Below are 14,054 nucleotides of genomic sequence, written 5' to 3' on the forward strand. Positions count from 1 at the left end.
GTTGTTTCAAGATGTCTCAAGATATCTTCAATAATTTTGGGAAGCTCAGAACTTTTTATGTGGTAGGGTAGCCCAGTGTTGTGTTTCCCTCTTCCCTTTAAAGACTGCTGCAGTGCTCCTTGTTGAGATACTTTCAGTATGCTTGCAATACCTTTCCTGAGATTACTGAATTATATTATCAGATTTTAGCTGCATTTTAATGTGCTGTTTTTCCTGGTAATCTGTTCTGAAAAGCAAAACCAGAATAAAAACAAATTCTGAGAAAGCATGTCAAAATTTAATAGGCAAACATATTCACTCTGAGTATAAGGACACCTATTAAATGACGTAAGCGCAAAGCAGTGAAGGAATAACAGCAAGGTAAAAATAGCTGTATACTAATTTTCAAATCTTTCTCTAATGTTGGTGGAATTCGATAAAACCTGCTTGAGAACATGTGTCTCAGAGTTGGTGAAAATGACAAAGTTGTGGTAAGAATTATCTGAAATTAATGCCAGACATTGAATGTTACTGTTTACTTTTCTAGTTTGAATTCTCTGTGATGCATCACATTTTACTAATTGTTTCAACTTCTCACTTTCTGCTGTTACTATCAGTCAGAATGAGGGAAGTATTTTGAAAATTTCAGTTAAGTGATTTTGTCACCGAAAATTGTTGCAATCTGGGGGAAGGGGGGGAGTTTGAAAGCCCATGTAATTTGTCTTTCAGCAGAATAATAAAACCGCAGAAAAAATTCCAGTATGTATCCCGTGAAGATTTTACGTGCTGTTTTAAAGTGTATAATGATTCATAATGGTAGTTAGGAAATGCATTTCATCATTTTTCTCTCAAAAGCCACTCCAATACTGTATTTCTTGTAAACGTGCCTACAGTGGTAATCAAATGGTCCATATGTTTGCTATTCTTTGAAATTCTTTACAGCAGTAAATATTAACTAATTCCAGTGGAAGGAGATGGAGTAATTTCAAAAGATGTAGGCTAGAGATTGAAATGAACTTCTGTTTTAGTAACAGAAATTAATTCTTACATATGTTTGTTCTTCAAATGAATATTCCTTTTGGAAGAAGTTGTTGAGAATAAATCAGAGTAGTGATAAAGTAATCACTTATACTGGTAATTATGATCTTAATAAGAATTTTAAATTCTCTTTAAATTTTGATTGTTGATTTGCCTGTTCCTTTGCCATAAATTTCCAGTCAAAGACCAGAACTTCAGATTATCTTGGTTCCCAGAATTTTACACCTTTTTTTTTAGTATTTTTTTTAGTTAATGTTCAATAGCAGTAAAGAAAAGCATTCTTTATGTTATGTAAATTCACCTTAACATTATGGATTGGTCTTTGTGATAATTTGGCTGTATAGGGAGGTATAGACTGATACTGACACAACCAGCTCTTGAAGTTTTGTTTGTAGGAGAATAATAGCTGTGTGCATCTGTGTGGACCCATCTGGAATCTGTCAGTCTCGTAAAAGTAATCTCAGTACTCCACACTTTCTTTTAAGTTTGGAAGATGAACTGGCATGAGAGAATATAAACACTGTAGTGGTGAATAAGTTTATTTAGTAAAGAGTATGGTGGAACAGGAGGGATGCACCCCTCTTAGTTTTACTGTCTTTGCAAGAGAAAACATTGTTGCTTTCCTCTGCTCAGATTTATATTGTGTGAAGCAGCTGCTACCTGGCTCACAGTAGTAAGAGTACTAACTAGAACCGAGTCCCTCTTTCAGCATCCTTTCAAGTACAGTAAGAGAAAAGCATTGCAACCTGACTTGAAGGCAAGTACTTTTGCACTGTTGGACAAGCAAGGAGGGAATCAGTTTCAGAATCCCAGCACTCTTAAGGTTCCTTGTTAATCTCAGTTGAGTTTTATGGTTATTAAGCCTGGATTAGGAACAGATAGGTGTTTGTGGATATAGTACTACCAGTGTGGCATATCCTGCTACTCTGCATGCAGTCACGTACCATGCATGCAGAGAGAGAAAAAGAGAGGGGTGGGTTCATTAGAACTTTTATGTTTCTAATGATCTTAGAAAGTGCAGATTGATAACATTTTTATAGTACTCAGAAATATATTCTATTACATGCAAATGAGAGGTAGGCTGGAACAGAGTCAAGGTAAAAAAATATTAATACGGAGTTAACCCTGTAGTATCTCATATTTCTCAATTTCAAATTTTGCAGAACTTAAATTTCTGAAAAATCATGCATTGAAGCATTAAGGTACATAATTCCATGCCTTTACTTCTGATGTATTGGAACTGGAGGCAGCCAGTGGGAATTACCTCATGCTGAGTGCAGGCACCTCAGTCTCAAATAGTACCTCTGATACCTAGGAAGATTTATCTCTGTATTCTTCCCACAGAGAGCCTGGGTGTGCCAGAGTTACCTCTCATAAGCTGTGTCTGAATCCATAGGGGCGCAGGAACATGATGTGGCGCAGACAAGGGCTTAGATCTCTCTTCTCAGCTCTTGTTTGGGGCTCCATGGACGCTTGCAGCTCTTGGAAGCAAACCTCACTCCTCTTGCTGTCACCCTCTACCTTCTCTCTTCTGACCAACAGTCCATGACGTGATACTGAGGTGGTTCAGTTATCTGGAATCTCCTCCCACAGATTACATTAGGAGAGGCTGTGTGAGAGAAAATGGGCTTCCTTTGAATGAACAATGCCTTCATGAGCTCACTCTATATACTTTGTATTTGACCCATGGTCTCCTCCTACTCCCTGCACCATTTATTTCCCACCTCTTCTATTTCTTGTTTCCCTATTTGGGTGTCACTTGTTCCTGTGTTGTGTGTTACAGAACCTTGTGTTTTGTCTGGACCCTTCACCTTCACTCTGTTTAGTCTCTATCAGTTTCCTACTGCACTTTTCCCGATGGGCTGCTCTCCTGATGAGAGCCCAGCTTTATAATTTACTTTATTCAAAAGTGAAAAAGGGAAATCTCTTCAGAATTGTTCTACTTCCCAATGAAAAATGAACCTTGATTTTTTTGAGGGAAATAAACATCAGTGTCATGTGACTTATCAGGTCTTGAGGCAATTAAAGGAGAAACTAAAACTCTTGGTTGGCCTTCACCATTGCAGCAGAACTGGTCATCTCCTGTGTCTTCAAATGGTGCAGAGGTTGGAAGCCTGTGTGGTGCTTCTTGTAGATAACTGTGGTATCAGTTTGTTATATCTATGAGCTTATATTTATATAATGAGATTATATATTTGTATTATGAGATTGTATTTATATTCATTGTTTAACTTAGTGTTGTGTTCTGTGTTTCTACTGCTGTGATACACATATGCTGTCAGATTAAGTTTTATTGGGCTGTTTTTAGTGCTCTGTCCACAAAAGCCGGCGAGACATAGCAGCTGTGTTGCCAGTGGTCAGTAATTAAAAAGCAGTTGTTTTACTTTCTGTTCCAGGCCATTGATGAGCCTCCCTATCTCACAGTGGGCACTGATGTGAGTGCAAAGTATAGAGGAGCCTTCTGTGAAGCCAAGATCAAGACAGCAAAAAGGCTTGTCAAAGTCAAGGTATGTGGTTTTCCTACAAACACTTTTTTTTTGAGGGGGGGGGAAGTCATTCATGTTCAAAATGGCATGATGTGAAACTTCTTTTTAGTCTCAGGACAGCGAAAAGGCTGTCCTTTCCTTGGAGGCTGGCAGTACGGTCTTTGAAATAACAGTAAGCTTATTATTGTTGGGAGGGGAGGGGCTCCCCCACTCCTACACAATTAAATATGTTCTGTTTCTGTCACTGCTTTGTCATCTGTTTGCGTCGGGTGTTTGTGGCCTTCAGTGCCATAGTCTGACCTTAAAGTATTTGATTAAAATGTGACAAATGTAGGCTTATGTACGGGAGAAAATTACCAGAAAATAGCTAAAACTACTCAATGTAGGTTTAAAATGGTTTTGTTTACTTGAGAGCATAGGTCACTGCCATTTAGCAGTGGCAACTAGATAATGCTTCAGGAATAAGCTGAAACCCTGCTGTCTTCCAAAAAAGACTTGGCATATTGAGTCCTACCAAATAGCAAGTAGCACTTAGAAAACATAAATTAGATTGTTGCTCTGCAACAGTTATAGTGGCAGAATATTTTTCTTATATCTACTGTAAATTTAAGTGAAAAATGTGTGAATTGTGTGTGGTGATAACCTGTTGTTGAAGAGTCTGCACTATAAACTGTTGCGCATTATTTGAATCTGCCCTCGTGCTATGGCTGATTTTTGCCTATAATGTGTATGAGAGAGAGAGCAGGTGCTCTCCAAAAGCCCTGGTGAGAAGGACGATTGTCACTTGTTTAATAATAATGTTAAATACATCAAGAAGATTTTAGTCTTAAATCTGACAAAAGAGCAAATTAGTGGTTTTTTCATTTCATTAGTCTTAACTCTTAATAGCATCAGCTGGTCTATGCTTTAAAGCACCATTTAGTTTAAGCAACTAACTATTGCTATTTAAGCTGTTATGCATCAGTATTTAAGTACAGGAATTGTGTTGTGCCTAGATCAGTGAAATCTTAACTCAGTTTTTTGTGGGACTTTGAGTCCACCTTCTTAGATGACCACTTGCTATTATTCAGTGTTAAATATTTTCTTGTGCGTTTATTACTTGTAGTTTTGTCACTGGAATGTTTTGCAGAAAGATCTTGACATGAAATAGAATTTTTACTGTAAATTGTTTGTGGAGATGGTGCTTAAAGCCCTCTGGATTCAAGGTTGTGTGTGTGTGTCTTTGCTGTTACTGTATCGCTTAGGGCAGTTCAGCCCCAGTACTGTTGTTGCTTTGTAGAGTAGTGTGATTTGTGGTTTAGATTTTTGTGTGTAAGTGCTGTAACAATATCTGTTTACATTATCTTTTCTCCACCAGGAATGTGTATTCCTTAACACTGACCCTTTGATTTTTCTAAAAATCTTTTTAGCTCTTTCTGGCACATGCACACTTTCCTCAGTATTAGCTCTAACAAAGATTCTTGCTATCAAGGTGTGTTTTGTCTGGAGTTGGTAGTTTATCTGCTGCATTTATTTTCCACTTGTTTAGCAATTTCTTCTGGCCCCAGTACATTTTATGCCTTAGTCTTCTAGAACTACTAGAGGACAAGGAAAGTCAGTTAACTTCATACTGTCAATTTTAGTGTAAAGCATTCAAGTTTTATGACTAGGTGCTCTGTTGAGAAAGTAGGATGGCAACAAAAGTCTTTCAGGGTGAAGTATGTAATCTCGAGACAAGTAAAATACATTTAATTGTTTCTCCTTTTACCTGTTTTCTTTTGTTGAATTCTGCTTCCTATGATATTTTGAAGGGATACCTTCACAATAATTTCCCACCACCAGCATAACTTAAAAACTTTGAGTTTATTGCAGGTGCTATTTACTTACAATTTCAGTATCCATAGGTAGTGTATTTCACAGTTTAGTGGTTTTTGGCAAGTTCTATACATGGTACAGAATTTTACAATAAAATGTAACTGCATTTTACACACTTTGTCATGGAAAGCAGTAAAACTTAAGATTTGCCTGGACTTATGAAAAGTGTTGAAGGCAGTCCAAATTTGACTAAAGGGCAAGACTTCTGGTATTACCAGGGTGTTAGTCCACTTCATCAGGTCTTTTACAGCTTTTTTCAGAGAGCTATTTAAGCCAGTTTGTTTTGACAGCTACTCCTAAAACAATTAGCACCATCATCCACACCCACTTGTATTTGGGCACCCTGCACAGAAGTTTCAGAAGAAACTGTTTTCTGTGTAGGTCTTTATTAAACAGAAACTAGAGAAACATCTGCTGTAATAGGGCTTACCAGGACTGTCTTTTCAGGACAGTGAAGAAAAGGGAAATTCCAACTGAGTCTAACCGGGTTCATGATATGCTGAGCATCTTAATCTTTTGCCTGAGACAAAAAGGTTCCACACTGGTAAATACTGTGGGAATTAAAGCCCTCAACTATCAAATGCTAACATCACTTTTCTTAGCTTCAAGAAAGGCTAGTGGTGTCGCACTGAGTTTGGAGTTTGAATATTTCTGTTAATAACTAATATTTTTTGAGCACATATGACTATCCCAAGAAGCAAAAACTGTTGATATGAAAAATCTTCTCCCCCCAAAGAGTCAAAGCCCCAAGACATCTTTAAAAAGACAACCGTTCTGGAATACACTACAGCAATTGCTTTGTTTACCTGTCATCGTAGTGCATTGTGGCTGGCTCATGGTTTTGAAGAGAGTTCCTTTTTGCTGTAAAATACACGTAAGATAACCACAGAAAGTAAATAAAAACAGATGTCTCTAAATCAGAATTGATATATTGGATATTTTTTATGAGCCAGTGGTGGCCCCAGGTTTCAGATTATTTTGTATCTTAACTGAACTTTGGCTTTCTAGTTAAATCCCCCCCAAGAGAGAATTAAATACCTGTATCTGTCAGGATGAAGTTCAGAAGAGTGGTCTTTGCTCAGTTAATTCCTAGCTTGAATCCTTTGTCTGGCTTTAGGTTACAAAGTATGTGTGGTGGACAGAAAGTATTTGCCATCAGTAGGTGAGATGACTGCAGATGTTCTAAAAAGAACATACTCTCACAACTATTATATATTGCTGTAGTTCTAACAGATGGTAGACAAGATGACTGTTTTGTTGAAGTAGCGCCTGGAAGGCAGTGAAGCATTTTAGTGCATTGGTTTACTAATCAGCCTGTCAAATTAGAATCCCTTAGTCCTGGTTGTAGTGCTGTTCTTGGCTTTTTCCTCCTTTCAAGGTTTACAAAACTTCTAAAAATCTCCTCCTAAGGAGGCTAAGTAGGAGAATTGGTATTGGAGAACACTGTTGTTCTGAAGGAAATTTTACTATTGCTACCTGCTGCAGTGAAACTCTTAACAATAGTGAGAGTATAATCTTGAGTACCCTCTTCCAACAAGTCCAGAGATTTAATGTAGAATTGCTGTAGTTGAGAGTTACTGTTACACAGCTGGGTCTCATGTTACATTCTTACTTATTTCAAATACTAAATAAAACATCATATACTTACACCAAAGAGTGTGGTCTGGTGAACATCAGAACATCATTTGTGTGTGTTAATAAATGTACATATGTAATGCCAGAATTTTCTTAGTTTCCTATAATTTTCCTATAGTTTTAAAACCAAGGTGGAAATAAAACTTCAGATGTAATTGATAGGAAGATCCTATGATTTTCAATGTGACTAAGTTAATTGTGAATGAAATAAAAGATGAATGTCAATAGCATCTGGTACAGATAACTTAATTGTAAGTTTGAATTACCATACTTTTTTTTTTTTAATGAGGTCAGCAGGTGTAGATTAAAGACACAGCCTTTATGTGTCTTTATGGGAATGACATGAGAAAATAGCTTGGGAATGTTTATGGGATTTACTTACTGCAGTTTTGAAGGACTGAAAGGTTAGCTGTTTTTACGTTTCCTTCCAGTTACCTCTCAGTGTGTAGGCTGGACATTAATGGAAAGGCAATTTGGTTTGTTATTTTGTTTAATTGACAGCAATGTCCTGTACTTTTCTTTTGTGAATCTTTCAACCATGAGGGAAGAAAATTGCTTTAATGAGCAAAACAAAAAAACCCTCATCACATAGGCTAGATATATGTGCTAAAACTGTTAAATTTCAAAGCATTGAAATATAAGTGTTTCTTAAAAGTTTTACTCGTAGCTCTTGAAACTTTCTCCTTTCTTGCTGGGGTACTACAGAAGTTCAAATCATTTAAGAGAACAGCAGAGATCTTTTGAAACCATTAGATGTTTTTGACAAACTCTAGTCTGTCATTTCCTTTAGAGGTAATGATTCTATTCTGAAGGATAAAAAATATTTTGGAAATTTCGATGACTAAGAAGTTGGCCCCTCATATTTCTAAAATATGTGAAGGAAACACAGATTTCAGCAAGCGGAATGAGTATGGTGACTAACTGTAAAATGAGAGTAAGAGAAGGGCTATTGATGTTTGCGTGTGCTTATGCTGCTCAATTGTATCAAGTGATTGTCAGTTGAATTATATTTTTTAGGTAACCTTTAGGCATGATTCTTCAACAGTGGAAGTGCAGGATGACCACATAAAGGGTCCCTTAAAGGTAATAAATTTGGTTTATGTTTTACTAGTGCTTTGAAAAACATTTTTTTTTCAGTATTCGACATAAATGTGCATATACAGTATGAGGTAACAGTGGAAGGTTCAACTTGTTACACAGGCCAGATAGGATCACAAAGCATAAAAGGTAATACCGCATAGTTAGAGGTAGTGTTCTCTGCATGTTAGCTTTTTCCTTTGTTGTTAAAAGGGGTGCAGCATAGGCTGGTGCAAGCCTCTTTGTTCTTTTTTCCTTAAAGCTAAGAAGTATGGTTGGCTCTAATTTTTAGTCACTGTTTCTTTTGAGAACTCGGCTGGAGGATTTGATGGGAAAGCTCTTATACAAGAGAATGACATCACTCAAATTGGTTCTTGTTCCCCACCTGCTGGCAGGAAATAATCAGCTCAGTTGGCTTATTTTAGAGGAATGAAAAAAGAAGTTTGAGGGATACAAATACATTCAAGTGAAACTGAAAAAGTATGTTATATTTAACGTGGAATAGGCTAGAAATATCTCTGTTTGCTAATACAAAAGCATTGACTTTGTTGCCTGTTTTAGAAACTCTCCATTGGTAAGTGACTTTTGTATTTTAGGTAGGAACTGTTGTAGAAGTGAAGAATCCAGATGGAACATACCAGGAAGCAGTTATCAACAAATTAACAGATGCAAGTTGGTACACTGTGGGTAAGAAAAATATTTATGTATTTGAATAAAATTCATGACTAAAAAATAAGCCTGTGACTTGGACATGTCTTAAGCATGGTGAGAGGGATTTTTTGGAGATGCTTAGGTATTCAGAGTTTGTATGCAAAACCCTCAAAAATAAACTTCTTATTTTGGGTTTTTATAAGAAACTGTACCCCTCACAATGTGAAATCGGGACACCAAATAAAGATCTAGTCAATTGTTCTGTAATCAGTGACTACTTAGAAATTTAATATACTGTTGCTGAATATTCTGAAGCAAAGTATGCTGTCATACTTCCTTAAAAAAAAAAGCAAAGAAGTGCTTTTAAAACACAGGTTGGAACGCTTATTTTTCCCTACTTCCACACTTAGCCCTGATAAAGCTACTGTTGAAACAGACATAGCTTGTTTTTATAAGAAGTCTTTTCGTAATTGTTTTTCCTGTTTTATAATGTGACATTTCAGATGATAGATGATGTATCCACATGTCCTCAAACAAATATAGGGTGGGGTGTTTTGATATATTTTTAAAGGCTCCATACACGTAGGTTTACTCTTTGGTGCCAAGTATGAGCAGATCAGTCTGTCTTGGGGAAAATTGGTCAGTTGTAGAATGATAACATATTCTGTCTGTGCACTGGTAGTCTTAAAGGCACTACAGGAAATGTATTGATTCTTGAGAAACTATATAAGCCTCTCCTGTGCAGATAAGTGGGACATGGGAAGATGAAGACCAGATCTTGAAAGAACTTCAGCAAGACTTAGTTGTTTTGAGATATTATGGGTTGTTGTTGATGAAGTGATGTTGAACAGCTAGGGAAAGACTTAACTTTCCCTACTTTTAGAAAGGAATAGAGCTGGTTGCAGAAAATACATGTTTTCTTGTTGGAGAAGTAGAATCTATTAATAAAGGAGAGATCGGCTTAGGATGGGGTGAAACATGAGGTACAAAGACAGGAATTAACATTAAAGATAGTGTTTTGGTAATTATTACAGAAGTGGATCAGATAAGAGAACTTTTAAGAAGTAAATGGTATAGCTGGTGTTAGAACTGTGTTGTATGTTTATGTTTCTGAGAAAGTGTGAGGTTAGCAGTTCATCAAAAAGAATAAGGTAGGAGTCCATGTGGAATAAATTTTGAAGGTAGATGTCATGGAGTTGCAGTCTGTAAATCAAAGTAGATGTCTGTCAAAAATCCTGAGCTTGAGAAATAGGAAGAAGAGGTATGGTTTTCAGTCTCAACTCTTACATTTTGTAGATAAAAGTAGACAAAAGCATGTTGACCTTGCAGAATCAGTAAAAATAGCACAGCCGCTGGCTCTGTAATGCACTTTGATAGAGAAGTGACTCTAGCAGTGGATGATTAGAATAATCTTTGTCAGGAGGGTGAGTGGAATGAGACAGAAATTATCTTTATAGACAGTGATGACTTTACCGATCTGAATGAAATTCCTACTATAAGGTATAGTTACCATTTCCCAGACTTCAGAATTAGCACACATCTTAACCAGCAGTTACCTAATGTTGTCCCAGCACTTGTTGAGAAGCATCTAATTATTTGTGTTGTTAATGATTTTTTGAATAAAATTACTATGATTTGATCAAAAACTTTGTGAAGGGATCAGATTGATCTGAAGTAATACCTTTCCAAAAGATACTTAAGACCATATATGCTACTGCAGCAGTATCTGGAGAGTAATAACCATTTGAGGGCCACTTAAGAACTCTTTTAACACTGAAGTACGGGCAAGGTTGCTTTAAGAGCATCCCTTTCTGTCTTGTATTCATAAAGTGTTGTCTGATGAGAAATGCACATTGGTTTGTTTACATGTCTTTTTTTCGTGCTACTGCTTTCCTACCAAAGGGCGATAAGAATCAAATTAAATTTTTATAAAATCCCAACTTACATAGTCTTTTAAAATTACTATAGCACAGTTTATATATATGTGTATAAAAGCTGTAAATATAATACACATATATAAATATATATATGTGTTATATAAAAATAAATAAATACACACACATACATGTGCACATACATACACAAAGTGTCCCTGCCTGTCCTGTAAAAATTCCTCAAAGAGCTCAAGGTATTCCAGTCCTGGTAACTGGATACTGTTTCATCATTCATATGATTTTAATTAAACTTTTTTTAATTAAACTTTTAAAGTTTAATTGTTATTCTTAACATCTATCTCTGTATTTACTATGAGGGGGAAAAATTGTAGGATTGTTTGCTTGACTAAAAATACAGAATTGTGCATGTTCAAAAGTAGTCTTAAACCCCTTCTGCACGATTTTGTCATTACATTGCCCTTTCTCAGAATTCTGTGGTTTAATTTACATAAGTTACCTCCTTTTTCTTTTTTCTTCTTTTCCTTGCAGTTTCAGAATACATGATTTTAAATGCATTACACTGTTGTATGCCTGCTCAGTAGGTTGTTTCAGGATGTTCCATTAGATCAGAATGTCATATGTAATCAGCCATATGTGCCATGCTGGCCGCACAAGTCTTATAGGGAGGTGAAGCTTTTCCTCTGGAAGTATTTGTGGAACAAGATTAGGAATCCCCCTGGCAGGGAAGAGGCCACAGGCAGATTACCACACAGGACACATAATGTGGCTACCTACCTAGCTCTGAATACGTTTACCTCTGCTGTAGTCAGCTTATCTCCTGAAGTGGATAGATTTTTTTTTTTATCTCTCATTATGTAAGGAGACTGTTATCTTAATTAACACAAACTGGATTAGGAACCTGCTGCCTTCTACTTCATTTAACAGAGAGGGGGCTTAATTATGTGTTGACCATTTGAGATGCAGTTCCAAGTCTATGTGGTTTTGTGTGCAGTTCTTGATGTTGATATTTTTCAACAAATGTTGAAGTGACAATTGTGCATCTCTGACTGATAGTTTATCACTGAACAGTGTTCAGCAGTTACTGTAGTATATAATACAGTCTGGGGAATGGTAGTCACAAGTGGAAGTTTGTTATCAACAGTACTGAATTTACCACAGGGATCAAAAATTCTCAGAACTAGATAAAAGTTTCTTTCATATCAAACAAGTCCTAGTCAAGAATTTTGATGTATCTTGTTGCTTTTTATATATTTGTATTTAAATTAGTAAATGTTGAAGAGTGTAACACCCACTATCTGAAAGCCAGACATGGCTGAAAATTAACCTCTCTAATCTTGCTGGTTGACAGCCATTCTTCTAACACTGTTTTTTGATCTGTTGATGGACAGAAGCAAAGATTTGAATGAAGGTGAAAGAGGCATGTTAAGATATTGCAGAAACTTTTACTTTTTAATGGAATATTTTAATCTAATCTTGGTGTTGTTTCCATGCCCACAAAAGCCTTCAAGGTCACTGCAGTGTGGAGACAAGAATGTAATTATTATCAGTGTTCAGGAGGGAAGAAGAGATCCATTTTTGTCTTACTGAACAGTGCAAGCAAAGCCTGAGAATAAAAATTTTTCAGTTTTAATCTGTTAAATACCTAAAGAAGACTTTACAAAAGCTTACTTTTTATATGACCAGTTTATCAGCTTCTGAATACCCCACCTTAAATGTGTGCAGTGCATTTTAGGATTCAAAAAGATAATATATGTGGCTGAATCAACAGTATTATGAACTTGTTTCCAGTTGACCTAGTGATAGCAGAGGTGGCAAAAAGTCTAGAAACTGGGAGCTCGTTCTGTCAGTACAGCTGGTTTTGATGATTGTCAGCACTTTGACTATTGTCATCTTCCTTAGGCTGATATCACTGTTGTTTTATAGCATAGTTGAATGAAGTCAATAGAGAAAGACATTGAACTTTCATATAACATTAAGTTGTAACTTTTTTCTGTAAATATCCATTTATGTTTCTTTGTAGTAAGCATAGCTTCTACTTGAATATTGTATGAGTTCTGATTAAGTATAAAGTTTTGTAAAAATTGTAAATGTTAGAAGAATAGTTTTTGAATTCTAGTGAGTATTTAATTTTTGTCTGCTCAACTGCTGATTACTAAAGATTCCTTTTAACATATGCAAGCTGTGGTGATACAGCAGCTAATGTATTTGGTCAATCTGTGAAATGCTTTACTGGATATGCAGCATTATCTATCCAGGTATAGCTTTGTTTTAAGAATTAGCTACAGGAATATATATCCCATTCTTTCTGAACATCTAAATGAATCAACAATATCTTGATTTAAAAAGAAAATCTTTTTCTTTCCTCACTTGTTACCTGGTGACAGTATTTGATGATGGTGATGAGAAGACTCTGAGACGCTCTTCCCTGTGTTTAAAAGGAGAAAGACATTTTGCTGAAAGTGAGGTAATTGAAGAATTCTTGTATTACAACTTTTTATTTAGAAAAATTTAAAAGTGATATTTTTAGTACCTCAGTCTTTAGTATGTTATGTACATTCATGCTGCTAAAAGTGGGGGTTGTGTAAAGTACAGTCTACAGGGTCTGGCTTATTCTTTTTTAAAATCAAGAAATACAATTAGATTTCATCAAACTGTGTAAGTTAAGCAAAATCAGAATTTCATCTTTTTCACTTTTATATTTTTGATAGTTCACAGATTGTAGATCACACAAAAAATTGCAATCATACAACTGCTTTGCTTTGTATAAAAAATTATCTGTAAGTATTAATTGGGGGGAATCACAATATAATTATAATATAAAAATTCATATAAATTATAAATAAAAATGGATGTACTTCTTTTCACAGTTCTACTGGATTTTAGATAGATGATCAAGGTTTGTAATAGTTGATAAACCTGAAAGATGAATGCTTTTCTTTTATAAGGCCAGTAATGAATTGCTGGTTTTTGTTAATTTGACAACAGTTATTGGTATTTTGAAGCTGGCTCATGCCTTAAAGGTGACTTGCACGTTAAAATAGGCACACATTTGTAGCAAATTACAAATAGTTGGAATTTCAGAATGAGGGTTACTCCTTCGTGTTATGTAAGACAATCTGGACTTGTGGGCAGACTTATGTAAACATGTTTGCTTATTGGACAGCTACTGAAGACGGGTTTTTTGCTCTACATAAATATGATGTTATTATTGTAGTCAGCTGAGCTTGTTGTTTGTGTACTGCATTCTTGTGAAGATTCAGGTACCCTCTAGAATCTGAAGTCAGGATTAAACACATGTAAAGAAGGGGCTCTAATTATATGCCTAAATCTGGATTCAGATATAAATGCCAAAATTTTAAAGACTGTGGTGTTCCTTCAGTTAACTCTGTTATTAATGATCAGCACAACTGAAGATTAGATTTCTTCTATTCCATAAAGA

General features: G+C 35.8%; 1 protein-coding gene across 3 annotated transcripts in view; it reads left to right on the plus strand.

The window, feature by feature from the left end:
- Nucleotides 1–14,054, plus strand: part of ARID4B (AT-rich interaction domain 4B) — an 89,085-nt gene that overhangs the window by 26,562 nt on the left and 48,469 nt on the right. For all 3 annotated transcript variants that reach the window (XM_027685004.1, XM_027685010.1, XM_027684996.1), the window contains 4 exons: nt 3,414–3,524; nt 8,010–8,075; nt 8,666–8,756; nt 13,000–13,079. In XM_027685004.1, coding sequence (XP_027540805.1) covers nt 3,414–3,524; nt 8,010–8,075; nt 8,666–8,756; nt 13,000–13,079 — 348 coding nt within the window. The remainder of the gene's footprint in view (nt 1–3,413; nt 3,525–8,009; nt 8,076–8,665; nt 8,757–12,999; nt 13,080–14,054) is intronic.

The sequence above is a fragment of the Neopelma chrysocephalum genome, unplaced genomic scaffold, assembly GCF_003984885.1.
Source record: "Neopelma chrysocephalum unplaced genomic scaffold, ASM398488v2 Primary Assembly neopelma1_23, whole genome shotgun sequence".
Lineage (NCBI taxonomy): Eukaryota > Metazoa > Chordata > Aves > Passeriformes > Pipridae > Neopelma > Neopelma chrysocephalum.